This window comes from Oryzias latipes, chromosome 16 (assembly GCF_053564925.1).
Source record: "Oryzias latipes strain Hd-rR chromosome 16, Olatipes_Hd-rR_3.1".
Taxonomy (NCBI): domain Eukaryota; kingdom Metazoa; phylum Chordata; class Actinopteri; order Beloniformes; family Adrianichthyidae; genus Oryzias; species Oryzias latipes.
The window spans coordinates 35,420,050-35,447,378 of NC_136252.1; the positions used below are offsets into that span (position 1 = coordinate 35,420,050).

General features: G+C 46.0%; 2 protein-coding genes across 11 annotated transcripts in view; one reads left to right on the forward strand and one right to left on the reverse strand.

Moving 5' to 3' along the window:
• Window positions 1-3,187: 3,187 nt before the first annotated feature.
• Window positions 3,188-10,157, reverse strand: cmtm6 (CKLF-like MARVEL transmembrane domain containing 6). Of its 6 annotated transcripts, none has more exons than XM_020710535.3 (6): window positions 9,983-10,114; window positions 7,043-7,114; window positions 6,760-6,877; window positions 4,787-4,963; window positions 4,609-4,707; window positions 3,188-4,529 (listed from the first exon to the last, which is right to left on the reverse strand). In XM_020710535.3, exons 3-6 carry the CDS (start codon window positions 6,868-6,870, stop codon window positions 4,368-4,370), a joined length of 549 nt encoding a protein of 182 aa, XP_020566194.1. In that variant the 5' UTR covers window positions 6,871-6,877; window positions 7,043-7,114; window positions 9,983-10,114; the 3' UTR covers window positions 3,188-4,367. The 6 variants fall into 6 exon arrangements, with proteins under 6 accessions (XP_020566194.1, XP_020566195.1, XP_004078477.1 ...); XM_020710536.3 differs by having other exon boundaries at window positions 9,988-10,109; XM_004078429.5 differs by lacking the exon at window positions 7,043-7,114 and having other exon boundaries at window positions 9,983-10,157.
• Window positions 10,158-11,182: 1,025 nt separating this feature from the next.
• Window positions 11,183-27,329, forward strand: part of cpne4a (copine IVa) — an 86,014-nt gene continuing 69,867 nt past the window's right edge. For 4 of the 5 annotated variants that reach the window (XR_013648444.1, XM_023964637.2, XM_078933671.1 and 1 more), the window contains exons 1-2: window positions 11,183-11,342; window positions 17,575-17,766. Coding sequence is in view for 4 of the 5 variants with exons in the window: in XM_023964637.2 (XP_023820405.1) it covers window positions 17,596-17,766 (171 nt within the window). In the remaining variant the exon portion in view is untranslated. The remainder of the gene's footprint in view (window positions 11,343-17,574; window positions 17,767-27,329) is intronic. The other variant, XM_078933673.1, reaches the window with a different exon arrangement.

The following is a 27,329-nucleotide window of genomic DNA, read 5'->3' on the forward strand; positions in this document are numbered from 1 at the left end:
GGGGGATGTGGGTCAGCAGGTGCTGACACGACCCAGAGAGAGACACCCCCAGTGAGCCCCGCCAGCTTAACCCACCCACCCAGTTCCCGGAGGCCTATGTGACTGTGTGCAACATTTATTTTGGTGGGAGCGGGGAGGAGCAGGCGGATGGGCACAACTGGGGGAAGAAGGCTCCCCCGAGCGACCGGCCCCCCATCCGGCAGAGGTAGGCGCCCCCCCTCCCAGGGCAGCCAGGTAGTCAGGAGGCGGCAAGCCAGCCACAGATAGAGGCCAGAGCCTCATAGCGCTGAGAGACAGCCAGCAAAGAAGGGGCCCGGTGCCAAAACGGAGGGGCAGGAAGTCCAGCCCCACCATTCATGCCCTGACATCCCTAGGGACTAGCCCTCCCCCCCGGGCCCCCCCCCCAAAAGAAATAAATGAATGGAGTGGGGCACCCAGAATAGATTAAAAAAATATATATAATAATAACAATAATAATAATAAATAAGGAAATAATGATAGTAATAAATACTTCTACTACTACAACTAATAATAATAATAATAAAAGAAATAAAATGAAATGAAGAAAATAAATTTAAAGAAAAAAGAAAAAACCCACCCAAGGGAACCCCTCATGAGGAGGAGCGCTCATGTTTCAGGTGACAATGTGAAGGGAGGCGGAGTTTCCTTCAGCGGAGGAAAAAGGAGGTCAGAACCAACCAAGTCTTCTGGGAGTGTATTTATAATCCTACGATCCAATCAGATCAATCTGTCTAAGACAAGTTGTTAATCGAATCAACCTATTACACATAAAAAAATGTCTTGATAAAAGATAAATCGATCATTGATATTGGAAAATCCCATCTGGATTGAGGTACAGCAGGTTTATTTACTATAAAGTAAAACCGACCAATCACAGCAACAACACACGTGTGATGTCATCAACACGGATCCGTCCATCATTCCAGTCCTTTGAATAAAGTCATGTGACCATCCAGTGTCTAGAATGTTCTAAGAATGTTCCCTTTGGATTCTTTGGATGTGGAAAAACAACAGTGGTGAACTTTAGGAAACTAACATGTGAATGGATTTGACATTCATTCTAGTTTACTTGTTGGTTTGGACACAGATTTCATTAACTTGATGATCTGGAAGAAATCCAAGAATCTGGAAAACTGTTCAGTAGCAGGAATTTCTGTCTGAGTCTGACTGCTGGAAGTTTGGATGAAGATTCAGTTCAATTTTATTTAAATAGACCAATATTTACATCCACAGTCGTCTCAATGGTTTCATACCAGAGAATGTTTAATAAACATGAATCCTGAAGAACATAAAGTCATAGAATTCAACAGGTCATGGCTAAACTAAACTAAACTAAACTAAACTAAACTAAACTAAACTAAACTAAACAGACTAAACTAAACTAAACTAAACTAAACTAAACTAAACTAACAAAACCTAAGACCCCCCCTCTCGGTAAGGAAAAACTCCTAAAAAATAAAGAAGAAACCTCAGGGGGGGGGGTCCACATGAAGGAGGGATTCTCCCCCAGGACGGACAGGCGATGGACCAGAACTCTGAGAGAGAATGAACTGATCTAACTCTACAACTACATGTTTGAATAGTCCAGCAGATGATGAACAGAATGAATGAATATCTTATGAATGGTTTTGCTGTTATGAGGCATCGTTACAGTCCTGCTAAAGAGGCGTTTTCATGTTCATAATGTTAAACTTGTGAATTGTTGCATGTCCGACCATCACCTTTGTGGAGCTAACTGTGCCTAGAATCAGCTGAAGCCGTGTTGGGGTCTGGATGATGGACACTTCAGGTCCAGAGGCTCTTCAGGCCTGCAGACCGTTGTCTCTATTTCAATGAGCAATAAACATCTGTGTTACAAATAAAGTTAGTGAAGTCTAAGGTTTTGTGTTTGGGATGAACTAATTGGTCTGCACACTGATGGAGGTCAGAGGTCAGACCATGACAAAGTATCGCTCCCAGTGGAGAACGGGGGGAGGAGGGCAGGCGGAATGAATTTAAAGCAGAAAATGTGATTCTGGTTGGAGGAGAAGGAAGGCGAGTTGTTCCGATATTGGTCAGAGTGACGGAACCACCAGGAACTATGAGGACCCTTTGACACAACCAGCACCTTCTGATCAGAGGTGGACCGCTCTTCCACAGCTGGTTTTATTTTGATTGATGACGATACCGTGACGTTTGGAGTTTCCTGTGCAGATGAACCAGAACCATCCAGAACCTGCAGCAAAACACAAGATCCAATCAGAACAACGCAGAGCCAGGAGGACCAATCCTGGAGCGTCGCTCGTCTGAATGTGAAGGTCAACGGTCGTACTCCTGAGTGTCACCAAAGTACAGAGTATTCCAGTAATCCATCTCAGAGGTAATCCGATTACTTTGTGTTTTTTGTTTGTTGGAAATGTGAAGCTAAATCATGAACGAGTGAAACAATCCAAAGCCTCTGGCTGGAACTGCTTCAGTGAGTCCGGATGGACAGAACCAGCACCAGAACCGAGCTGCTTCCTGGCTGCTGCTTTGACCTTCAGACCTCTGACTGAAAAAGCAGAACCGCACGGCTTCCTCTAACGGATGATTCAAACTCTTCTCAGAGGTTTGTCTTGCCTTTGTCATTTCCTGTTTCTCCTTTAATGAATCACAAACTATTGAACCTCGTCCACTTTTGGAGAAACTAACATTTAGGGTCTGTGGATCCGACCGGACCTGCATCCTCTGAAGGTTCATCATCAGCGGTCCGGTGTGTGGACCACTCACGCACAGCTCCACCTGCAGGAGAGACAGCCCTAAAGCTGGGGTGGAGACCTCCACGTCCCAGAATCCTCCCACCGGCCTGGCACTGGACCAGAACCAGATGTTCTGGTTCTGTTCACGGCTGGTCACCTGGATCAGGTGTCCAGCCAATCAGAACCCCCCCTCCCCCCATTCTTTAGGAGCTCCGGCAGCTGTTTCTCCACGTCCTCACGTTGTCATGGAAACGGGTCCACTTGATGCCTGCCGCCCAGTGGGCCGGTGTGAGGGGGGGGGCTGTCATGTTTAAGGTGGACTGAGTCATGTTTAAGGTGGACTGATGTCATGTTTAAGGTGGACTGAGTCATGTTTAAGGTGGACTGATGTCATGTTTAAGGTGGACTGAGTCATGTTTAAGGTGGACTGACAATTCAGAGACAGACGGTTTGTAATAAGAACAACAGCTTTTACTGAAAATGTGTTTATCGTTCATCAGAACAAAGGCCACAGCGGCGTCCCGCAGGCTGATGCCAAACACAGACTAAGGCACAGAAGAACCACATTTACCAAATTACAAAAACACTTATTTTCAAAAAAACAACAATGTTCTTTAAAACAGGCAGATTGTCAGATACAACAGAGTGGAACTTTAAATTCTTTATGCTTTCACTCACAAACATTAAAGTCTGTAACAGAAAAAAGAGCCACAGAAGAAAAAAACAACAGTAAAAAAATCTTATTCCATCCATAAAACCAAACTTCCAGCAGGAATTCTTCAGGCCTCTTATTTCCATCAGCAAAGTTTGTCTTCAGCGTTCGTTTCCACCAGAAAACGATTGGTTTCAATCTGATCACCTTGTCCTGAATGGTTGGCACACACCAGGATGAAACGCCGAAGCAGAATCACCGATGGAAACAGAGACCGAAGCGAAGGCAGGCGAACAGCGCCGCCTGTTGCAGATGCTCCGCCTCTTATTTTCTGCCTCCAGCTCGTCAGACGTTAAAACATTTTTAAAACGGTTTTATTTTTTTAACTTTAACAGAAAAAAACGATTCTGATGTGACTTCAGGACAAAGACTTGGCTGAACTCTGCTGCTTATGTGGATCAGAACTGAGTGACATCATCACTGTGCGACAATCACTACATAAACTACGTTTCCCAGAGGGCAGTAGACCGGCTGCAGGAACCAGAAGCAAACAGACACCATGAGAGACCAAGAGGGACACGTGTTTGACCTGCAGGGGGCGCTGCAGGGACTCCTGTCCTGGACTGAACCAGATCTGATTGGATTCATCCGGAACGCAGTCTTTCAGGGGGATTAGTGGACTACAGGGGTGTCTGGAGCGATCGGACCCCCTCCGTCGCGTTCTGATGCGCAGAACCTCGGGGGGATTAAAGAAGGACCCCTTCCGGCCGTCTTCAGGAGTTCAGTGGATGAAGCAGCAGAGACACGAGCCGTCGGCCTTAGTGTTTACGTGGTTTCGGAAGAATCATCTGTTTTTTTTCAGAACCTCGGTTTAAAAAATGAATGAAGGACACGGGGGGGGGGGACAAAGACAGACAAGAACGATTGAAGCCCCGCCTCCAGCTAAAACAAAGTGTGTAACAAAGATGGAGGCAGACTTATGCCTGATCGTTGAGCCTCTCCGTCTCAGGAGCCGCTGCCGGCACCGGGCCGCCGTTACTGACACCCGGACCCGGGCCGGCTTTGAAGGGGGACCCACGGGTCTTCAGGAAGTAAGCCACGTCTAACGCAAAGGCCAGGGTCGCCAGGACTCCAAACACCTGAAGGATCAGAGAAGAAAAGATGAATGAAGGAGGAAGAGGAGGAGTCAGAGGAGGAGTCAGAGGAAGAGATTCTCACCACAGCAACCCTCTCCAGACTGGAGCCGGCGTTATCGGCGGCGAGCACGATGGACGAGATCAGGAGGAGGACCGCGATCCCAACCGTATATAAGAAGTTCTGCAGAGGAGACGGAGAGGCTGAGGACCCCCACCTGAACCCCCCAATGAGGAGGTGTCTCATGGTCGAGGAGACTCACCAGTTTGGGCCAGCATTCGATGCCGACCTTCTCGTGCAGCCTGGTGGAGAGGAGGATGAGGAGCAGCAGGGTGAAGAGGAAGGCCGTGCAGCTGACGAACTCAAAAAAGTAGAGGGGGTTGCAGTTCCCACAGCTGGAGACCAGCTCCTCCAGGATGAAGGCCACCAGGGACAGGCCCTGAGGGGGGAGAGCAGACGCTAGAGACCGAACCGTCTGACCCGCGGATTCACAGGTCAAAGACAGGAATGTGGTCAGGAGCCGCGCCACAGACGACCAGCAGGGGGCGCCAGCCGTCCAATCAGATCAGACGGGTCTTCAGTCAGATCTGCTGATGAGGAGTTTGTTCCTCTGGATGTGAAAGTGCTGACCCATGAGGAGAAGGAGGGCTGAGGAAGGTCATTGTTGTGAAAGAGCTGCAGAAGGCGGGGGCTGTAGGACACAAGGGTGGGGGGGATCCTGCAGTTCTGGTAACATCTGCAGTTCCAGATGTTTTCAGGTGAAAATGCAACACATGTGGGGGGAAGGGGGGGTGGGGCTAGAAGAACCTTAATCTTCTTCCATAGTGTGTGTATGCATGTCTGTGTCATAGAACCGTGACCCCCATCAGTCTGTGCCCCCCCATGGATGAAAAGAATGATGTAATCAGAACTTCAGTTTCCTGATGCCACAAACTCCCCGCATGTGGGACCATGACCCCCCCACATCCTCATTTTAGAACAGGAAACCAGATGGAGGCCTTGCCCAACCCCCCCCCCCCCCCCCCCCCCCCGATCAACTCTTGCAAAAGTGTGTGTGGGGGGGGCAGCCACTTAGGAGATGTGCTGATGGCAGACCATCTCTGCAACACTTTCAGTTCTCTGTGAGCAGCTTCCTGCGTTGATGGCGTACACGGGGGGGGGGGGGGGGGGGGGGGGGGGGGGGTTACGACCGCTGGATCGCGAGAGACGTGACGGTGGTCCGGGGAATACCAAATCAAACGTAAATCCATCAGCCAATCACCGCCGTCGGTGTGAAAAACCTCCCTTGATTGACATGTGGAACGTCCTCTGAAACACACGTCAGTGTTTAACCACGGCGTCCTGAAACGGCGTCCTGCTGCCGTGTCCACGGTTCCCGCCTGACGGGTCCGACCCGCTCAGACAGTCGTGTCCAGCAGCACGCTCTTCTCGCCGGTCGCTCAGCCGTGGTTAAACCAGCCACGCCCCCCCCCCCCAGCAGAGCAGGAAAGCGATCGTCCAGCTTCTGTTCTAATGACGTATTACTACAAAATACTACGAATACACATCTTACTGTGCAGATTCTGAGTTATTAGTACATAAACAGTATTTCTGACTGAAGATATGGAGGTGGAGCGGCTGACCTCAGACAGGTCGCAGGTTTGATTCTCGTCTATCTATGTACTGAGGTGTCCTTGGGCAAAGCACTTTGGGCTTCACAAAGACAGAAATAAGGACAAAGACTAAGGAGTTCTGGTGTGTTTGGATGTGTGTGCACGTACGTGCACGTCCTGTCAGAAATGACCTGTCGGCAAAGAAACGCCTCAAACTTCTGGTTCTGACCTTTGAAGCAAAGAGGCTGAATAATTCCAGGAAGTGAGAAAAAACAAACACTTTTTGCTTTTCTCCACTTGTCCCTGCACCCCCCCCCCTCCCCCCTCCGGCAGCCCCGGTACCCCCCCAGCAGCCACAGCAATTTAAAGCAAAACTTCCCAATCTTTGAATTTTTTGCAAATGTAATAGTTTTTATAGTAAATCCAGAAAAAAACGTTTCATGTTTGAAAGAATAAGTTTACAAAGAATCGGAGCCTCAGAGTCCAGAAGAACAAACGTAGAACCGAACCAACCGCTCCAGAACATTCAGAACCGTCAGAGCGACTTCTGAAGGTCAGAGTTCAACAGCCTCACATCCATCCCGACCAGGAAGCCTCCTCACACACCCACGTGCACACGCACATGCACGCAGGACAAACTCACCACTTCAGCTGCTTTAAGGCCAAACTGGACCTTATCCAGGAGTTTAGAAGGAACCAGGAACCAGGAGGACTTGGGGTTGGAAACCGTGGTGGGGGCGTAGACCTCCGTCATGGCTGCGCTGCAGAGAAAGGGGAGGAGCTTCAGGATCACGCCAGCATCTTAAAGGTACGTTTGGTTTCAGGGAAGGATGGCACTTCTGCTGGGAACAAGTGAAAAACGAGCAGAACCCGGCCTGAACCCAATGAGGAACAGCAGAACCCGGCCTGAACTCCGTGTGTCTTACTGTGACACTCCCACCGCCGTGTTTCACTGCAGGAGCTCCCACTTCTCTTTCTTCACCAAATAAAAGCCAGAACTACGAGACAAAAGGTTCAAGACAAACTCTGCTCAGGTTTAAAGAGTCTGAGCACAACCAGAGTCTGTGTTTCTGCTCCTGCATGAGAACTTGGTGGTTCTGAACCATGAGGAACATCCAGAACCAGAGCAGAACCATTCAGCATCAGGTTCTATTGACTCCACACATCCTAAATCCTCTAAAAGTCTGAATGAGTGGGACGTAAAACACTTCAGTATTTGTATTACTTATACTATTTCACCAAAGTTTACAAAGAACATGTGACTAGTTTCTAACGCCATCAAAGATTCAAACGTGATCCTCAGCTCACCTGTTCTCTGAGGGAGGCCCCGCCCTCACCTGTCTGTAAACAAACGGGCTTTTCCCTAAACTTCCCACCTGAAGACAAACGTCGGCCAATGAAAGCTGCTCAACGCAAACGTTCTATAGGTCAGTTTTCAGACGACGGCATTGACATCCTCAGTGTTTTGATCATTTCAATGTTCAACACCTGATCTAGGAATAAACACAACGACGTAACTAAATGTAAACTTTAGAAGCAGGCGGGTCACCAGGGGCCTGTTTCACAAAGGAGGTTAAGTGTAAACTCTGAGTTCATAAACCCGGAAATCAGGGAAACCCTGGGTTTTCCGTTTCAGAATCGGAGGTTTGTCAAACCAGAGAAAGCAGAGTAAGTCAAACCCGTTTCTGAAAGAGAGGTAACTTATACTCGGAGTCCGTATCCATGGTTACTTATGCTGTGAACCTAACCTGGTCGGGAGCAGGTTTTATTCTCCAAACTCGAAGTTTTTGCCGGTCCCCTCCCCTTTTTAAAGACGAAGCGGTATATTTCGCTTCAACCTTCATTGCCCACATTTCCGTCACGCGATCTAAGTGACAAGAATGGCGTGTCCTTTTTTGGAGGACCCAATAGACGAGGAGGCTGCATTAATTCCTAGAGAATTACATTTACGTCGTGCGAGGATTTTGAGACCTAGACTCGATTTCTTGTCATTTCCCCATACGTTTTTGTTTGAGCGTTACCGTTTTTCGTTGCAGTCAATTACATATACAAAATGAAAACAACATTAGGTCTTGCTATGTAGATGTTTCATATGTCAAATATTGTCAACAAAGCCTACATCCATGACATGCTCACATTTGACCTGATTGAATTATGTTTTTATACTTCATTTTTAGCTGCTGCCATGTTTCTTTTAATTCCTGCAGGATTGCATCTACATGAAAATGAAATCAGGGACATTGAATTAGATTAATGTAACAATTACTTTTTGGAAACACAATTTGCTAGCACTGCTTACTTTCTTAATCCCGTATAAACCTATACCACTTGATCAATACAAGGGTAGTGTTGCAGCGTGTGTTTGTGCTGAGCGGGGTGCAATCCACGAGAGAGAAGGGGAGGGGCGATTGCAGGTGCAGATGGGGGGGGGGGGGTGGGGTGAGCACGGATGAGGAGGACGGAGAAGGTGTCATTCCCAGAATAACTGTTTTGGAGTCATTCTTAATCCGCTCTGGAGGTTGAGGGTTTCCAACGGGAAGTGAACCCCGAAGGAGAATTCCCTTCAGCCCTGAAGGAAATCTCCCCTGCGCTTTTGACCACGGTCGGAAAGACGAGAGAAAAGAAAGGAGAAGTCTTCGCGCAGCGAAAGGTTCAACAGTAGACAAAAGTTCACTTTTAAAAACACAATTGCATGTATTAATATTAAAATGACCAACGTTTGCTAGAGGGGAAGGTTAACAAGAAAGTCCTCTAAACATTACCGACGTTAAATGCATTTTTTCCCCAGATTGGTTCTGTACACTATGCAGCATTTCATGCATTTACACCAGGAATAACACTTCAAAAGTACTCCTAAATATCACCATTTTTTATTTCACTCCTTACGCTATTTAGAAAGTTATTACAGCCAATATTTTATAACAATGATTTAAATGCAAACTTAGGCATTAACTTGAGCAGCTATGTTTTCCACGCTAACTGTCTCTGTTTTGCAGATGCAGCGGTGTTGCTTTTCTTCTGGAATATGTGCTCATATTCACTGTAACTCTGCAGCAGCACGTCAAGTTCAGCTGGAGAAAAATACGCAGACCTCTTTGTTTTCACGGTTGCCATGGTGACTCGTGATATCTGCGCTCCATTGATAATGGCTTCTTATAGACGCGGTGCGCACGCTCACCTCCGAATCAGTCCACTCAGAGTTGATTGATCTAACGCGGATCAGCTGCTCTGAAACTGAAAACTCAGAGTTGTCAATCTCTCGATTGACCAACTCAGAGTTCAGGTTTGACCTCAGAGTTGGTTGAACCTCCTTTGTGAAACAGGCCCCTGGACCCGCTGTTTTAAGGAGAAGATGTTAGGGTCACGTGGGCCCAACGTTCAGGTACAGATGCAAACCTGTCCTGCTGTGGGACCATGATCCTCCTGGATGAAGAAACGTCTTCAAATCATTTTAATCTCCATTAAAATATTCAGTCTGACAAATATTTACCATAAAAGTGAAAAACTCAAAGATGAATCATCTCTGTCTAAAGCATATAAGGATCATATACATTAAGTCTCTTCGGTTTGTTTGGGTAAATCCCAAACTCTCCGGTGGATTTCGAGGCTCCGCCCACTTTAAGTGGAAACTGCGAAGTTTAAAAAAATCATTTAGTTCTAATAAAACAGAATAAATAGAGGGTTTTGCGACTTAAATAAGACTACAAAAGTGCAAACTTTAAGAAAAATAAACTTTTAAACAAAACAACAACAGTTTCGCACGCGGCTCCGGCTCACGCGCACAGTTTAAAGACTCCGCAGACAAACAGATTATTTATGATAAATGTTGGGATAAACTGGAGCGAAACATCAAATTAACTATTTACTTCACCGTTTCCGTCAGTTCCACTGAGAAAGGCAACGTTTAAACCGAGGTTTTGACTCTGAACTTCCGCTTTGTTTCTTGTCGGTTTCAGCCCAACTTCCGCGTTCAACGAGTTTTATTACTACACGTGACGTAAGCAAGGCACTTCCTGTTGCTTTCAAAATAAATGTCTTAAGACCATATTTTAATTTGTTTGAAAGCAACTTTTATCACCAAACTATTTTTCTGTGAATTTTGGTAATCGGTAAATAAACCCATTACTTTCTTAGAGTAGAAAAATCTGCACTTTTACTAAAACAATAGTACAACAAATAAAAGTAAGACAAAAATGTTCACAATAAGAGCGTGTAGTTATCCATCCATTCAATAATTTCTTCCTTTACATTTTTTTAAACAAATGTTCTTTTTCCTCTGTAAAAAACAAAATAGGTTTTTCTCAAAACGTTTTTTTTGTCCTTTATTGTTTATTGATCTCATCTCTGTTTTATGACCCTTTTTGATTTCATGACCTGCTGATGTCACGGCCAGATGAGATTTGAAAAAGGGATCCTGATGTCAAAGGGTATTTATCTGATTCATTTAATTTAATTTCGTTTAATTTCATTTCATTTCATTTAATTTCATTTCATTTCTCCTGAATCTCTGGCTCTTCCAAAGGAAAAGAGAGTGAACAGTCCTAATGAAAACTGTAGGGATGGAGGTGGTGGAAATGGAGAAAACCTCGAGGCGGAGCTTCATTAGATGGATTGATGACAGAACACGAACTTTCAGAGCAAAGGAGCAAGCGGGATTCAGACCAGCATCATCCTATGAAGGTATGATGGTCATCTCAGCTGTGAGATCTAAACCCTTTGCGTCGGTCAGTGTTCATCTGCAGTCTTCTTCTCCATTCAGTCTTCTGCAGCCGACTCGGAGAATCATTGGTTCAGCAAATAAATAAATAAAACAATCCATCAATTAATTTCACAGACATATTGGTTGCCATGGTGATGTTACCTGAGGGGCAGTGACATGGAACTTTAAAAAAAAAACTTGTAGTCTGATTATGGGGCACAAAACAATCAGGATTTTTGGAGGAAATCGGTTTATTTTTTTGGCTCCATGAAAGGCTGCAGTACCTGCGCGCGCATGCAGGGGGCGCTGGCGCCCGCTCTGATCCGCGGTCTCCCCCCTCCGTGAGAGGATCCCCTCTATAAAGCGCGGGGAGGCAGCCCGGACCTGGAGATGCTGTGGAGCAGCTGCAGGAGGAGGAGGAGGAGGATGAAGCTGCGCGGAGCGGACCTCACCTCAGCGCGCGCGAGCTGAAGCGGGAAACTTTTGGATGCTTTTCTTCCTCTGGAGCTGAATCTTCTTCTGAAAAGGTAAAGTGTCTGTTTTCTTCATGAAGGTTTTCCTCCTCCTCCTCCTGTCAGACCGGAGCCCTGAGTGAGTCTCTGAAGACCTGACAGACTACACCTCAGAGCTGAAGCTGAAGCTTCTGCGTCTCTTTCCGGAACCGGACCAGATCTCTGATGACGAACCGAGACGCTTTTCACTCCAGCTGAGTTTTCCTGCAGCATCTGCAGAGGCAGCAGATGGAGGCAGCAGCTGGAGGCAGCAGCTGGAGGTGAGCGGCGCTCCGACCGTCTCCAGGTCCTGGACGGATGCTGCCAGAGGCATCTTCTGCTTCTATCTATGGGGCTTCAGCTCCTGTTGATGGGGTAAATGATCAACCAAACAGGGAGGAACATGAACGAGGCAGAAAAACTTCCCAACATCAGAAAGGATTTATCCTGAACAAATCCCATTTAGGAAATTCTGGAACATTTGGGGGAAAAAGTATTTAAAAATGTGAAATTTTGTAGTTTTTCTTTTGGGGAATGTCGTCATATTTCCATGAGTGAATGTTTCGTCTTCAGAGCTTTTTCTAGAACTCTGCACGAGTCCAGCAACGAAATCCTGATCCTACTTTGAAGGAAAACGATCGGACGTTCAGAGAAAACCTCCAACTAAATACGAACTCGTTTAGACACGGAGCACAATTTATGTGGAACAGCAAAATTATTCTTCAAAACGTTTTTATGAAAACATTTCAAGCATAAATTAAGTTAATCAGATGCTAAAAAAGTAAAGGAACTTCAGGAGGAAGACAAAGATGTGTCAGAAGGAAAAAAAAAACATTTGAGGAAATAAGAAAACGTTACTAAAAGGCTGAGGAACAAAAAGAAATAAGATGTTTTTCTGTGAACTGAAGGAATATTTGCACAAATTGAAGAAACGTGGAGGTTTTTCTGTTCATTTCTCTCTTGAACAGTAAATTTTCCATAAATTCCTGCAGAAAAAAAACAAATTCCTTCTAAAGGAAAATCCTCTGTTCTTGAAAGTAAAGAAAACTGTTCAGCTGAAGCAGCGAGGACTGAACTGAAGCCTCATGAAGCCTCATGAAGGTTCGGGGAGTCGGTCAAAGCTTTCAGACGACCGCAGAGCTGACGGATTTACGGAGGTTCCAGAACATTTTGGAGCTTTTACTTTGAAAATGGGGAGAAGTGATGCTGGGAATATCTTTGTGGTGTTTCATCAAAGTGGGAACATCTTTGGAAGATCTTTAAGAAAACTGAGAAAATGTTCTTCAAAATGAGGAAAAGGTTCAGCAATGCCGGTCCTCTGACTTTGGGCATCAGGGAAATGCTGACGGACTTCCTGACGTTCTGGTTTTGTTCTGGAGGGTTTCTGAGCAGTTTGAAAACATCGGCAGCAGAAATGCGAGTTTGGTCCTGAAAATCTCTAAAACCCCAAAAAAGAAACAAAAGAACCAAACTCCAACCGTTTAAACCAGGCGGAAAACAGATGCTTTCAGATTAAGAGCAGTTTATGAAAAACTTTGAAAAATACTATGAACATGTCTTCAGATTTCTGGAAAATGTGGGTCCCTTCTTTGGGAAAACAGGAAAAAAACCCATCAGGAACTAGATGAACAGACTTGGAAATGTTTAGGACACTTTTCAGGCTTTCTGGAAGTGTGAAAAACATTTAAAGAATCCCCAAAACGGCAAAAGTTTTAACGAATGTAGAAAATAATCTAAAGTGACATATTCTGTAAGCGGATCCAGTACTGCAGAAAACAGCAGGTTGGTTCTGCCGCCAGCCTCTAGTGGTCGTTAGAGGAACTACAGCATTCACTGCTTCCTGGTATTCCCCCTCCAGCTCGGTAACAGAAGGCGGAGGTTTGGATCTTCACATGGAGCTGCTCCTCCTTCAATCCTCATTTGTCCTCTACAGTCTGAAGCCAAAGCCCAGAGGAGCAAACGAAGCTCCATTTTGGACGAGGAGGTCGGTTCTGATCCAAGCTGAGGACCAGGAGGTGTGAGCAGGCAACAAGCTCCAGGAACATCCCAACATTCAGCCGTCCTCGTGCTCTAGGATGCTCTTGAAAACAGGAGAAAGGTTTGGAGGATGTTTGGACAGAAACACCAAGACGTTTTCAGAGACGGCTGAGGAGTCTGGAGGAAGTCCCCACCGTTCAGATGGAGCGCTGTCAGAAATGTGGGGAAACATTCTGGAAGGTTGAGGAACATTTTGGGAGGTTTTTCTTCAGGAAAAGGAAACCAGCGGCGCTGCAGGCGAATCCTCAAAGATGGACGCTCCTGCTGGAATGAAGCTCCTTTCTTCTGGATTGAAGAAGTTTGTGCTCCTGTCAGAACAGGAAACGCGAGGAATGATCTCTGATTTCATAACCTCATTACGTCTGCTCACAGATGACTCTAATGCACTCTGCTCATAATTTCATTTTTGCTGAAGTGCTGCAGAGTCTGAATTCCAGAGCGGCTCATAACCGAGATGGTTGCTGATTAGAGCGGCTGAGGAAGACGCCTTTGACGGTGACGAAGACACAACAGAGGAGCAGACGAGGGCAAACGGCCTCAGAAGCTGCAGATGCTGCCGCCTCACCTGGAGGAAGTCGGACCACCGGCTGGTTCCCCAGAGGTTCTGAACCCTGAAAGGGTTCTGCTCGGTTTAGGAGCTGACAGACGGAGGGAATTCACATCAAGCCCGGCGATGGACTGGTGCCCAGTCTGGGAAAACCCCGCCTTCGCCTAACTGTAGCAGGGATAGGCTCCAGCAACCATGAAGGGATTTTAGTTTAGAAGATGGATGGGCAGAGATTCAAACCAGAACCTTCAATAATAAACTACAAACCTATTCTGTGAGTTTGGTGCCTTTAATTACTACATCTGTCAAAGGAGGCGTGTCCAATCACTGGAGAGCTCCAAACTGAGGCGGAGACTCCTCCCACCAACAAGGAGCACACAGACGTTTTTGAGTTTCATGCAGAAATACAATTCAGTAAATGAAATGTAACCACAGAGATGATGGAATTAAAGACTTCTGTTTGCTCAAACAAAAAAAAGTTTGTTTTTGCCACTGATACGTGTTTCCTTTATGATTTTATTGACAAAAAAAAACATTTAAAGTTAATAAGTATCTTTCAATATCTTTTAAAAAAGTAAAAGTAGTTTTTTCTGTAATAATTTCCCATCAGAACAGATTCTCTGTTGGTTTTTCTTATCTGAACATCTGCAGCTGCTTCCTGTGAAACTGGATCCTGCAGACGGCTCTAGATCTGCACGTCGTCATGGATACCACCACACATCGCCCATGATGTGAAGTTCATCCATGAACACCTTTTTCAGACAAACCTTTAAAATAAGAGGCTGGTGCCGCTGAGCAGACCAGTCTGGACAGAACCAGGTCCACTTGTTGAGCTCCGTCTTTTTTTTGGCCATCGTTCACCCCCCCCCCCCTTCCTGGAGGAACACAGTCCTGGAGAGGTCTGGTCTTCGGGTCGTGCAGGAGGTCACCTGCTGCTGTAGCTCTGACGCTGTGCAGAAGGAGTATCAGTTAAAGAGGATGATGTTTGGACCCGCTCAGAACCCGGTTTGACCCGATCACAGCCGTGGCTCTGGAGTCCTGGTCTCTGGTTCCAGGCAGACCCGTCCGTCCTGAAGAACAGACCAGGAGACACTGTCCCAACAGACCCGGGGTTCTTCTGCCCCTTAAGACCGTGTCACACAGCCGATACGTACATTTAATGCATTTTCCACGTGTGAAATGTCAGCCTTTCATGATCCATGCGTGATATCCGTCATTCATGCGTGTTTCTTGTGTTTGTCGTTCGTTGATGTGCTCAGATGTCCATCGAGGGTTTCGGCCGATCTTTACGTGAATTCGGTTTGGAGCTGTTCAGAATTTTAAGTCGGTTGAGAATGAGGTCATTTACGTGTATTTTACGTAGTTTATACACAATTATAACGTAAATCTTATGCAATTGTGCGAGATATTTGTGTCTTTCCACGACTGTTCCATGTATGTCTAACGGACTTTTCACACGTGAACCACCAATGTATAACTTTTATGTCACATATACGGGGCACATGTCACATTAAATGCGATATACTGTATATATGCTGAATTGCTGATCTTTCTGATGTGTTGAACAAAGCATCAGTTCAGAGAGAAAGTTCACTTCTTACCGCTTGTTTTTGTCCATGATGATGAAGCAGAAGATTGTTTTAAAGAAGCCGGCGCAGTGATATGAAACATTTAAGCTAGCTGACCAGAACTACTTTTTACCGTGCGGTTATCCTGTGGTATTTCACTTTTTAATGTACACCCAGCAGCCAATCAGAATCGAGTATTCACCCGGACCATGGTATAATAGCCATAAATTCATTCCAAAAGCAGCTTTTCTACTTTTCTGAGCTTCAGAATCGGTTGGAATTACAGTATTTTTATTGCATACAACGTCACATACTTACAGTTATCCACACACAGGAGCTACAGCTGACTTTTGATTTAACCTCAAGAGCGGGAAAACTTTCTCACTACCCACCATTGACTGTGCATTAGAACTGGACTGAACCAGACGAACTAAAATCCCATAGACGTCGATAGAGAAATAAACAGCTGTCAGTCATTCTATTGGTCAGAAGAACCGTTCTGGATCTGATACCTTTTATTAAAACCTTTTTCTTTTTAATCCTATTTTTTCTTGATATTATTTCTGTAGTTAAGGTTATTCAAGTTATAAACGAACCAATCAGAAGGATCAATAAAAGTGGGTGGAGCCTGCTGGCCCCCATGTCCCACATGCAAAATGACAGATTGTGTTTCGCCCCCATTCAGGTGGGAGGGGTGTGGCCTTCCAACAAGCTCACTCCTGATTGAAGAGAGCGGTTGCCACAGAAATGTTAACTCAGACTGATTCAGACGGTTGTAGCCGGAATAAACCATTATCTGTGGGTGACGTCACCCTCGCTCAGTCCAGTTCTCTGATACAGTTGTTGGTTCCAACTCACAGCAGGCAGTTTGTAAGCGAACCGCAGGAGATCACCACCATCTTCCACAACGGTCCTGATGTGAGTGTGAGCGCCGTCTTACTTCTTGACGTTGTCTTACTTTCAGGTTGGAAAAGAACTCATGAAAATAACAAACAATTAATTTTAAAAAATCATTCTTTAGTGTGCCAAAGGTCATATTTTATCACATACGCTTTAAGACCAGAGGAGATCTGTCATTTCAAGCTGTTGCTCCTCGTCTTTGGAACTCCCTCCCATTGTCGTTGCATCAGATTGACTCTGTTGAGTGTTTTAAAACTCAGGTCAAGACGTTTTTATTTAGGAGAGCTTTTAGTTGATTTAGTCCTAGTTTTACCACGTTTTACTGTTTTACTATTATTATTATTGTATTTTATTACTTTTTGGTGTTTTGATATGATTTTACGCTCTTTGTAAAGCACTTTGTAACTCGCTCTGGGAAAAGTGCTATAGAAATAAAGATATTCTATACATGGATGTTGTTTACGGCATAGGCCCTTTAAAGACACGTGTGGTGGCGTTACGTGTGTGATGTCACTGCTTCGGAGAATCTGTCTGCTTCACGCTGACAGCAGATCCGTACCTCTGCAAGATGACCTTGGTACGGTTCACCAGAGCGCAGAACACATGGATTACAGCGGACAACCCAAGCGGACTCTGGAGCGGTGGACAGGATCTGTGCGAGGACACCTGGGAGATGCTTCCAAAAGCTGGAAACAAAATGAAAACCCGCTCCAGACTCCTGGGAGATTTGTTCCCACATTCCTTCAACTTCCAGAGACAGAAGATCGAGGTCACCAGAGCAGAGAGAGATGTTTGGAGACTCCCCCCTGAATGCTGGTAACATTTTCCCTCCGCTGTCTGGGTCCTCAGAGACCCGCCTCAAATGCAGACGTTTTCAGGGCTTTTCTTCAGGGACAGGACTGGGTTTATTGCTTCTGCTCAATATGGGAATTCACAGACACGCTCCCAACTCCTTTAATGAAGACTGTGAGGAAGAACAACGTAAACTTTTGTGGGGGCACGTGCACATGCACTGCTGTCATGTACTCCAGTTTAATATTTCAGTCAGAGGACACAGAAAAACTGCAGAGAAGGAAAAACCTCTGTTCAAAATGCACAATTCCCCTCATTTGAAAACACAATGAGTGTCTTCAATACTTCTGTGGTTTATTGGGTTTGTTCTTTTCACATAATAAAACTTGCTTGTATTTTCCTCCCAAACTCCTCCCCTCTGCAGACTTCCTGTCCCGCCACCACCATGAGTGACATCTACGAGTCGGCAGCCAACTCTCTGGGCTTGTTCAGCAGTCCGTGTCTCACCAAAGTGGAGCTGCGAATCACCTGCAAGGGGATCTCAGACCGGGACGCTCTGTCCAAACCCGACCCCTGCATCGTCCTGAACATGCAGTCCCACGGTCAGTGGATGGAGGTGGGTCAGGGTTTATTCTTGGGGTCTCTGTCAGGGTTGCTCTGGGGTTTTCTGAGCTTCAAGTGATAGTGTTGATCCTGTTGAAGGTCCTGTGCTGCCGGCCTCTGACTCTTTCTGTGGAAGTTCCAGATGTTACCTCCAGGCCTCAAGGGGCGCTGCAGCTTAGAGAGCCTCATGGCTTCCCACAGATGAAGCCATCAGAGCGTATTTTATTTTGCTCGAGGTTCCGTCCAACACCAGTTCAGTCAGCTTCTACAGCTCAGACTCCATCACCAACTAAACAACGTCCAGAAAGCAGCTGAGACAGCTTCTACATGTTCAAACGCGTTGCCATGGAAACGCCAGAAACCAGTGCGGTTCCGGCTCCACATCGCAGGAACTGTTCGGCAAACAGTGGAATCAGATTTTGATGTGTAATCCTTTGACACCAGAGATCTAGCACTGCATCCTTTTCTCCGTGTCAGCATCCATTAATAGTGTAAACTGTGATTCAGACAGTGTGTTATTTATTTATTTATTGATTTATTTTTTAACTTGTCCAACTGCTAAACAGACAGATCAGAGCTGAAGGCCTCTCTGGTGGAGGGATTTTACTGTTACAATAGGGGTGTATATTTGTATCAACCCCTGCTGTATTTGAGGCTAAGCTTTTTTTATAATAATCATATTTATGCAATCCATATTGGACCAAACGGAAAAAAAGAAGAGAGAGAGAGAGATAGAGATAGAGAGAGTGGGATGTTAGAGATGGGGGTTAAAATGGGGGAGATAGAGGGGGTGGGGGAAAAGAGCGTGTTATTTGCAGTCACCAGTGACATCTCCAGTGTTAAAGTGTTAAACTTTGTTTAGCTTAAAACTAATTTGTAACATGCTACACCTTAGCACGCTGACATCATGCTAACATCACGCTGACATCACACTAATGTCATGCTGACATTACGCGTACATTACACTGACATTACACTAACATCACGCTGACATTATGCTAACATCACGCTAACATTACACTGACGTCACGCTAACATCATATAGAAATCACGGTAACATCATGCTAACATCACACTAATGTCAGGCTGACATTACGCTAACATCACGTTGACATTATGCTAACATCATGTTGACATCACGATGATGTCACGCTAACATCATGTTAACATCATGATAACGTCACACTGACGTCTCGCTGACATTACGTTAACATCACGCTGACGTCATGATAACATCACGCTAATGTCAGGCTGACATTACACTAACATTACACTAACATCACGCTAACATCATGCAGACATCACAATAACATCACGATGACATGCACATATCATGCTGACATCATGCCAACATCACGCTGACGTCACGTCAACATCATGATAACGTCACACTAACATCTAGCTAACATTACACTGATGTCACCCTAACATCATGCAGACATCATGTAAACATCATGTCGACATCACGCATCACGCTGACATTATGCCAACATCATGCTGACATCACGCTGACGTCATGTTAACATCATGATAACGTCACACTGATGTCTCGCTGACATTACGCTAACATCATGTTAACATCACGCTAAAGTCAGGCTGACATCATGCAGACATCACGCTAACATCATGCTAACATCACGCTAACATCATGCTAACATCATGCTGACGTTTATAATGTGGACACAGACATTCCCGTTACCTGAGTCTTTTATTCCTGAGTGAATTTCCTGTTTTCTGCTCTGAATCCGGGTTGTGAATTTTTCATTGATGCATAATGTCTTGAGGGGGGGGGGGGGGCTGAGCGTGGCGTTCGCCGCAGGCGGCGAGGGGTCTCAGGTGTGCGTTTGGCAGACAGCAGTTATGGGCTGTCCACCTCTTTGGCAGCTCTAATGAAAGAGACCCCCCCTCTGAAGCCGCCCAGCCTCTCTGTTAGCCATCTGGGGCGTCATTTTTGGACGCCGCTCAGCTTCATTACTGAGGCGGCAGATGAGGAAGGAGGGAACCGACGGCTGGTTTGAGTTTTGTTTATTGGGGGGGGGGGGGGGGGGGGCAGGGGTTTGCTTCTGTTTAATCATGATCATATCAGGGATGCTTGCCCCCCCTGTATTTAATATGTGGGTCACGGCTGCGCTCTGCAGCCGCAGACCCCGCATGTCGGTGGAGAACATACATGATTCATGACAACTGTAGCGGGTCATGTCATGTTCCCGCTCATTCTTCTGACTGAAGCTCTGTGGGACCCCCCCCCCCCCCCCCCCCCCCCCCCCCCCCCCGGGGGGGCTTCTGCAGCACTTCAGCGTAAATACATGCAGATCAAGAAACACTTCAGGAATATTCGGCTCACCGCTGAATAATTCATGGCTGCTTTGGCGCTGGATGAGCTGGAGTCGGGTCGGGCCGCTGCGTTCCTTTCGTCTTTACTGATTGAACATGACTGGAATCCTGTCGGAACCAGATTCTCTGTGTTTGCACTACAAGAACCAGCGTGTGAGCCCCGGAGTCGGTTCTTCCACCGATCTGCAGCATCTCTAAGGTTTTGTGGCTCTGGGTTCTTGTTTTTGAGGTTCTACAGTGTCAGAAAGGAGCTTTAATTTGGACCATTATAGGTTGGTAACTCCAGAACCAACTAACTGGACTTGAGCAGAGCATTCTGATAATACTGGACCTGCATAGGCACTGCAGAACCTAACCTCGTGGTGACAAAACCTGGATGACAGAGAATCCAGCAGGGATTATAATATGATGGAATCTGGGAATTTGCAGCAGAACCAGTCCTATCCCACAGAACCGGTCCTATCCCACAGAACCAGTCACACCCCACAGAACCGGTCATTCCCCACAGAACCCATCCTCTCCCACAGAACCAGTCATACCCCACAGACCAGACGTACCCCACAGAACCGCTCCTATCCTACAGAACCGGTCCTATCCCACAGAACCAGTTGTACCCCACAGAACCGCTCCTATCCCACAGAACCAGTCCTATCCCACAGAACCAGTCGTACCCCACAGAACCGCTCCTATCCCACAGAACGGTCCTATCCCACAGAAACAGTCATACCCCACAGAACCGGTCCTATCCCACAGAACCAGTCATACCCCACAGAACTGCCCCTATCCTACAGAACCAGTCCTCTCCCACAGAACCAGTCAAACCCCACAGAACCGGTCCTATCCCACAGAACCGGTCATACCCCACAGAACCGGTCCTATCCCACAGAACCAGTCCTCTCCCACAGAACCCGTCATACCCCACAGAACCGGTCCTATCCCACAGAACCAGTCATACCCCACAGAACCGGTCCTATCCCACAGAACCGGTCATACCCCACAGAACCAGTCCTCTCCCACAGAACCAGTCATACCCTACAGAACCAGTCATACCCCACAAAACCGGTCCTATCCCACAGAACCGGTCCTATCCCACAGAACCAGTCGTACCCCACAGAACCAGTCATACCCCACAGAACCACTCCTATCCCACAGAACCAGACGTACCCCACAGAACCGCCCCTATCCCACAGAACCGGTCATACCCCACAGAACCAGTCATACCCCACAGAACTGCTCCTATCCCACAGAACCAGTCCTATCCCACAGAACCAGCCCTATCCCACAGAACCAGTCATACCCTACAGAACCAGTCATACCCCACAAAACCGGTCCTATCCCACAGAACCAGTCCTATCCCACAGAACCAGTCGTACCCTACAGAACCGCTCCTATCCCACAGAACCGGTCCTATACCACAGCTGGATTATGAATCGTGTTAGTGGGTCTGATGGTTCCGTCAGGGCAGGGTCACCTGAGAGGAGCCCCCCTTGCTGAAAGTTCTTTTGCTGATGAAACAGGTCGTAGAGAGAAGCGCCTGCATCTACAGGTGTGTCTTTCAGTTCCCTTCAGACTCGTAGGGCCGCCTCAAAGGAAGCCATGAAAGTGGAACGTACCAGTGTGGTAACGTGTTCATAAAGCTACTGGGAGGTGAACACACTCATAACGCATTAGTGATGATGTCATATGGCGTTTTCATGCCACACTCTAGTGGTTAGTAAGGTGTGAGTTCTGCAGCACACTGCTGCACACGCGGGTGTGTGAACGTGACATGCACGTATCCAAAAGACGCCCATTACTGCATCACGTGACTGCATCACGTATCACGTGAACAGCACTAATGCCTGCGTCTCACCAGCTTCCTCCTTACTGACCCTTTGTTTACGTGTTGTATACGTGTTGGTTACGTGTTGTTTACGTGTTGTTTATGTGTTGTTTATGTGTTTATACGTGTTGTTTACGTTTTGGATACGTGTTGTATAGATGTTGTTTACATGTTGTATACGTGTTTATACATGTTGTTTACGTGTTGTTTATGTGTTTATACGTGTTGTATAGATGTTGTTTACGTGTTTATACATGTTGTTTACGTGTTGTTTACGTGTTGTTTACATGTTGTATACGCGTTGAATAGATGTTGTTTACGTGTTGTATACGTGTTTATACATGTTGTTTACGTGTTGTTTACGTGTTGTATACGTGTTGTATAGATGTTGTTTACGTGTTGTGTACGTGTTTATACGTGTTGTTTACGTGTTGGTTACGTGTTTATACGTTTTGTTTACGTGTTGTTTACGTGTTTATACGTGTTGTTTACGTGTTGTATACGTGTTTATACGTTTTGTTTACGTGTTGTTTACGTGTTTATACGTGTTGTATAGATGTTGTATACGTGTTGAATAGATGTTGTTTACGTGTTGTATACGTGTTTATACATGTTGTTTACGTGTTGTTTACGTGTTGTTTACATGTTGTATACGTGTTGAATAGATGTTGTATACGTGTTGTATACGTGTTTATACATGTTGTTTACGTGTTGTTTACGTGTTGTTTACATGTTGTATACGTGTTGAATAGATGTTGTTTACGTGTTGTATACGTGTTGTTTACGTGTTGTTTACATGTTGTATACGTGTTGAATAGATGTTGTTTACGTGTTGTATACGTGTTTATACATGTTGTTTACGTGTTGTTTACGTGTTGTTTACATGTTGTATACGTGTTGAATAGATGTTGTTTACGTGTTGTATACGTGTTTATACATGTTGTTTACGTGTTGTTTACGTGTTGTTCACGTGTTGTATACGTGTTGTATAGATGTTGTATACGTGTTGTGTGCGTGCAGGTTTGAACGATTTTCACCTGCAGACGGCGCTGCTCCACCTGTGAGGACAGCTGGAACAAATTTAGATGAAGACGTAAACCTTGATGCTGTTTGGGTGAAAAAGTCCAGAAAAAGTCTGTTCAGTCAGATCTGAGCGACAGAACCCAAAGATCCAGAGTCACTTGTGTTCCAAATCGGAAGAAATCAGAATCATAGAAAGACTGAAGTCAATTTTATGTGATAATTCTGTGAAATATACTTTTGCTTCCATTAGATTTCTTCTTTAAAAAATCTTTTAGTGATTTTCTTATTTCACATTCTTTGGTTTTGTCTCATTTTTTGTTGATAATTTTCTGTAGAAACTAAACCCAAAAGGTTTTTAAGAGGAGTTGGTGAGGGAAATGTTTGTCCTCTTTCAGAACAGAACCGTTTAAATTAGCCTCAGGGGAGGAGCTGCCGCCTCCTCAGACGAGGAGCAAACGTTTCTCCTGCAGGTCGAACATCCTGCATTTGTGTTCTGGGAGCTGGAGGAAATGTTCTCCTGCCTCTACCGGTTCCACTGCGGGTCTCCGGCAGCGCCGTCTGAGCTGTGGGTCAGGCCCAGTTCCCGTTGACCCACTTTATATTTTCAGCTCTGGGAGATGCAGACGTGTGCTTGTTGCCTGGTGTCCTCCCCCCGCCGCCACTGCTCTGTTTTTGTCCTCCATCCTGCCCCACTTTCCGCCCCCCACCTTACCTCCCCCCGCCTTACCTCCCGGTCAACCTCCCGGACGGTCGGGTCTTGGCCTGCAGAACATCTGCTTCAGCCTGGAGAAGTGGGCGGGGTTTTGGCCCCATGTGACCTGCAGGAGCGTCCGGCTTCAGTCTTTGGACAAAGCGGCTGAAGCATCAAACCTTTTCCAGCAGGAATCCAAACAGGCCTCCTCCAAAGCTCCTCCTGGACGGATGAGGAGCAGCTTCGGCGGCTGGCAGGGAGACGCAGAACTCTCAAAATAAAAGGAGAAAAAATATTTCCCTTTTGATGGTTTTTAATGGGAGACGTTTCCAGATTCATTAAGTCTTCACACTTCCCTTCACGCAGCCCACACGCCACGCGACGCTCGCCAGGCTTCCCTCCCCTCACTTCCAGACTTCTGCTTAATAATTATCGGCGAGAAGAAACAGTCAAACATCAACAGAACCAAAATAAACGGAGGAGGTGGATGGAAGTATCTACTTCTCCTCTGTGTTCGTTTTACCATCTGCAGATGATTCAGCCGACCTTTCCTCAACGACCTTTCCTCAACGAGCTTTCCTCAACGACCTTTCCTCAACGACCTTTCCTCAACGACGTTTCCTCAACGACCTTTCCTCAACAAAGTTTCCTCACGGACCTTTCCTCAATGACCTTTCCTAAACGACCTTTCCTCAACGACCTTTCCTCGCAGAGCTTCCTTCAACGACCTTTCCTCAATGACCTTTCCTCAACGACCTTTCCTCAAAGACCTTTCCTCAACGACCTTTTCTCAACGACCTTTTCTCAACGACCTTTCCTCAACGACGTTTCCTCAACGACGTTTCCTCAACGACCTTTCCTCAATGACCTTTCCTCAACGACCTTTTCTCAACGACCTTTCCTCAACGACCTTTCCTCGCAGACCTTTCCTCAACGACCTTTCCTCGCAGACCTTTCCTCAACGACCTTTCCTCAATGACCTTTCCTCAACGACCTTTCCTCAATGACCTTTCCTCAACGACCTTTTCTCAACGACCTTTCCTCAACGACGTTTCCTCAACGACCTTTCCTCAATGACCTTTCCTCAACGACCTTTTCTCAACGACCTTTCCTCAACGACGTTTCCTCAACGACTTTTCCTCAACGACCTTTTCTCAACGACGTTTCCTCAACGACGTTTCCTCAACGACCTTTCCTCAATGACCTTTCCTCAACGACCTTTTCTCAACGACCTTTCCTCAACGACGTTTCCTCAACGACTTTTCCTCAACGACCTTTCCTCAACAAACTTTCCTCACGGAACTTTCCTCAACGACCTTTCCTCAAAAACTTTTTCTCAAGAACTTTCGTCAGCGACCTTTCCTCAACAAAGATTCCTCAACAAAGTTTCCTCAACGACCTTTCCTCAAAAACTTTTTCTCAAAAACTTTCGTCAGCGACCTTTTCTCAACGACCTTTCCTCAATGACCTTTCCTCACGGACCTTTCCTCAACGACGTTTCCTCAACGACCTTTTCTCAACGACCTTTCCTCAATGACCTTTCCTCACGGACCTTTCCTCAACGACGTTTCCTCAACGACCTTTCCTTAACGACCTTTCTTCAACGACCTTTCCTTAACGACCTTTCATCAACGACCTTTCCTCACGGACCTATCCTTAACGACCTTTCCTCAACGCTACCTCGGTCCAGCAGGTTTACCGTTTCAGCTGAAGTCCATTTACTGACAGCTTCTGGAAAATCTGTTTCAGTCCTCATCTTTGTTATTCGAGGACACATTTATGGTAATTCTCATCTAACCTGTCAAACAAAGGAAAACCCCGCCCTAACAATTACCCAGCTGGTTAACCTCCCCTCCTCCCAGGTAGCCATGATTACCTGTATACCAGTGTGGCCACGCCCAGTGTGTCAATCTGCTGCTCTGGATGATGGGAGAACCTCCTGTTGCTCTGGAAGGAACCTGCATGGAGACCGTCCTAGCAGCAGGAAACAGATGGTGCGCATTGACTGTATACAGAACTGGACTGAGGGCGCGTGACGTCACCTACAGAAGATGCCTTACCTTCAGCTCCAGTCAGATGACGTCAATTTAGTCGCCATTTTTCTGCGAAACCGACATCGCCATGTTGGAACCAGATGACATCGATGGGTCTGAGTCTACGTTTCCATGGCAACTACTGTCACCAATCCGGAGTGAGCTCGTTGAAAGTCCACACCCCTTCCACTGAAATTGGCTCAGGAGAATCTGTCAATCAAACATTTAGATGGGGGGCCAGCAGGCTCCACCTACTTATACTTATGCATCTGATTGGTCCGTTTATAGCTTGAATAAGTTGAACTACAGAAAAAAATGAGGATGTGGGCGGAGCCTAATGAGCTTCCTTTTGTCTGAACTGTGGAATGAAGATGACGGACGTCAGAGGATGGAAGGTGCTTGTTAACACCGCGGCGGTCCACCAGAGTTGAGAGGCTTATGACTGCGGTGAGACTTCCTGTCTGCTGACAGGATGGAGGTGCAGGGTTCTCCTCTGCTCCTGTCAGCTGGATGGTCGCCTCCCTCCTCCTCCTCTGTGATCGCTGTCAGACTTTCAGCAGCGGCTGCAGGAATCTGTCGTTTCTCCTCATTAAAACCTGAAACTGCGGCAGGTGAGACTGTAAAACCCGGGAAGAACAGGTTCTGCCGCTCACCGAGACAAACCGCAGACCAAAGCTGATCCGTTTACGGCTGAGAGGAACCTGGAGGCTTCCCAGGAGACCAAGGATCAAAGGGAGAAAACAGCAGCAGAACATCTTCCTCCTCTCTGAAAGAATGACAAACCCCTAAAAGGTTTTCTTCAGATGTGTGTTCAGGAAAAACTCTCATCCTGCTGCATTTCAGCTCAGAACCATCAAAGAAAGTGAACAACAATGACTTTTTCTTTGATTTTAATGTCAGTTTATTATCATTCACTTCTATTTTTTCACCTTTATGTTTTCTTTGTCATTAATGCTGTAATTTTTCTAACAGTTCTCATTGAAATCAGTGAGTAAAGTGTTTTATTCACACAAAATATTGATCATTTCTATGATGGGATGTTTATGGGTTCTGCAGTGTCACAAAGGCTGAGCTTCCCGTCTTTTCTGAAGAATCTGCCACAAAAATCTCTATTACAGAAATCCTCCTTTTCTTTCCGACTCGGTTCTGGATTTAATAATCTTCTGTGAGTCTGTTCGTCTCCGGCTCCAGCGGCGCTTCAGGCTGGAAGGAGGTTGGTCGGGTCCTCGTGCGTTAATGACTTCCTTCATCCAGTGTTCCTCGCTGTCTGTCAGCGTTCGATTCCTTCCAGCAGAACTTTCTGCAGCGGCTCATTTGACCTTCTGTTTTCCCATTTCAGCGTCTTTTCTGGTCGAAAAACCTTAATCATTTATTGGTTGAATGCTGTAAAGCAACCATAGTTTTCCTGTTTCTCTTTCTTTATTCTAGTATCTTCCTCCATTTTTTGCAGCTTAACTCCTTCAATGTTTCATCTATTTCAACCATTAAACTATTCAAATGTTCAGCTCTTTCAGCTTTTCCCAGCTGTGACTTTTGCTCCTTCAAATCCTTGAACTTTTCCAGATATTCCAGGATTTTTGCCTCCATTGAAATAAATGGGGAATCCTTGGTGCAGAAGCTCGCTGGTATTTTTCACAAACATATCTTATTTGTTATGGTGCTGTTTTCACTTT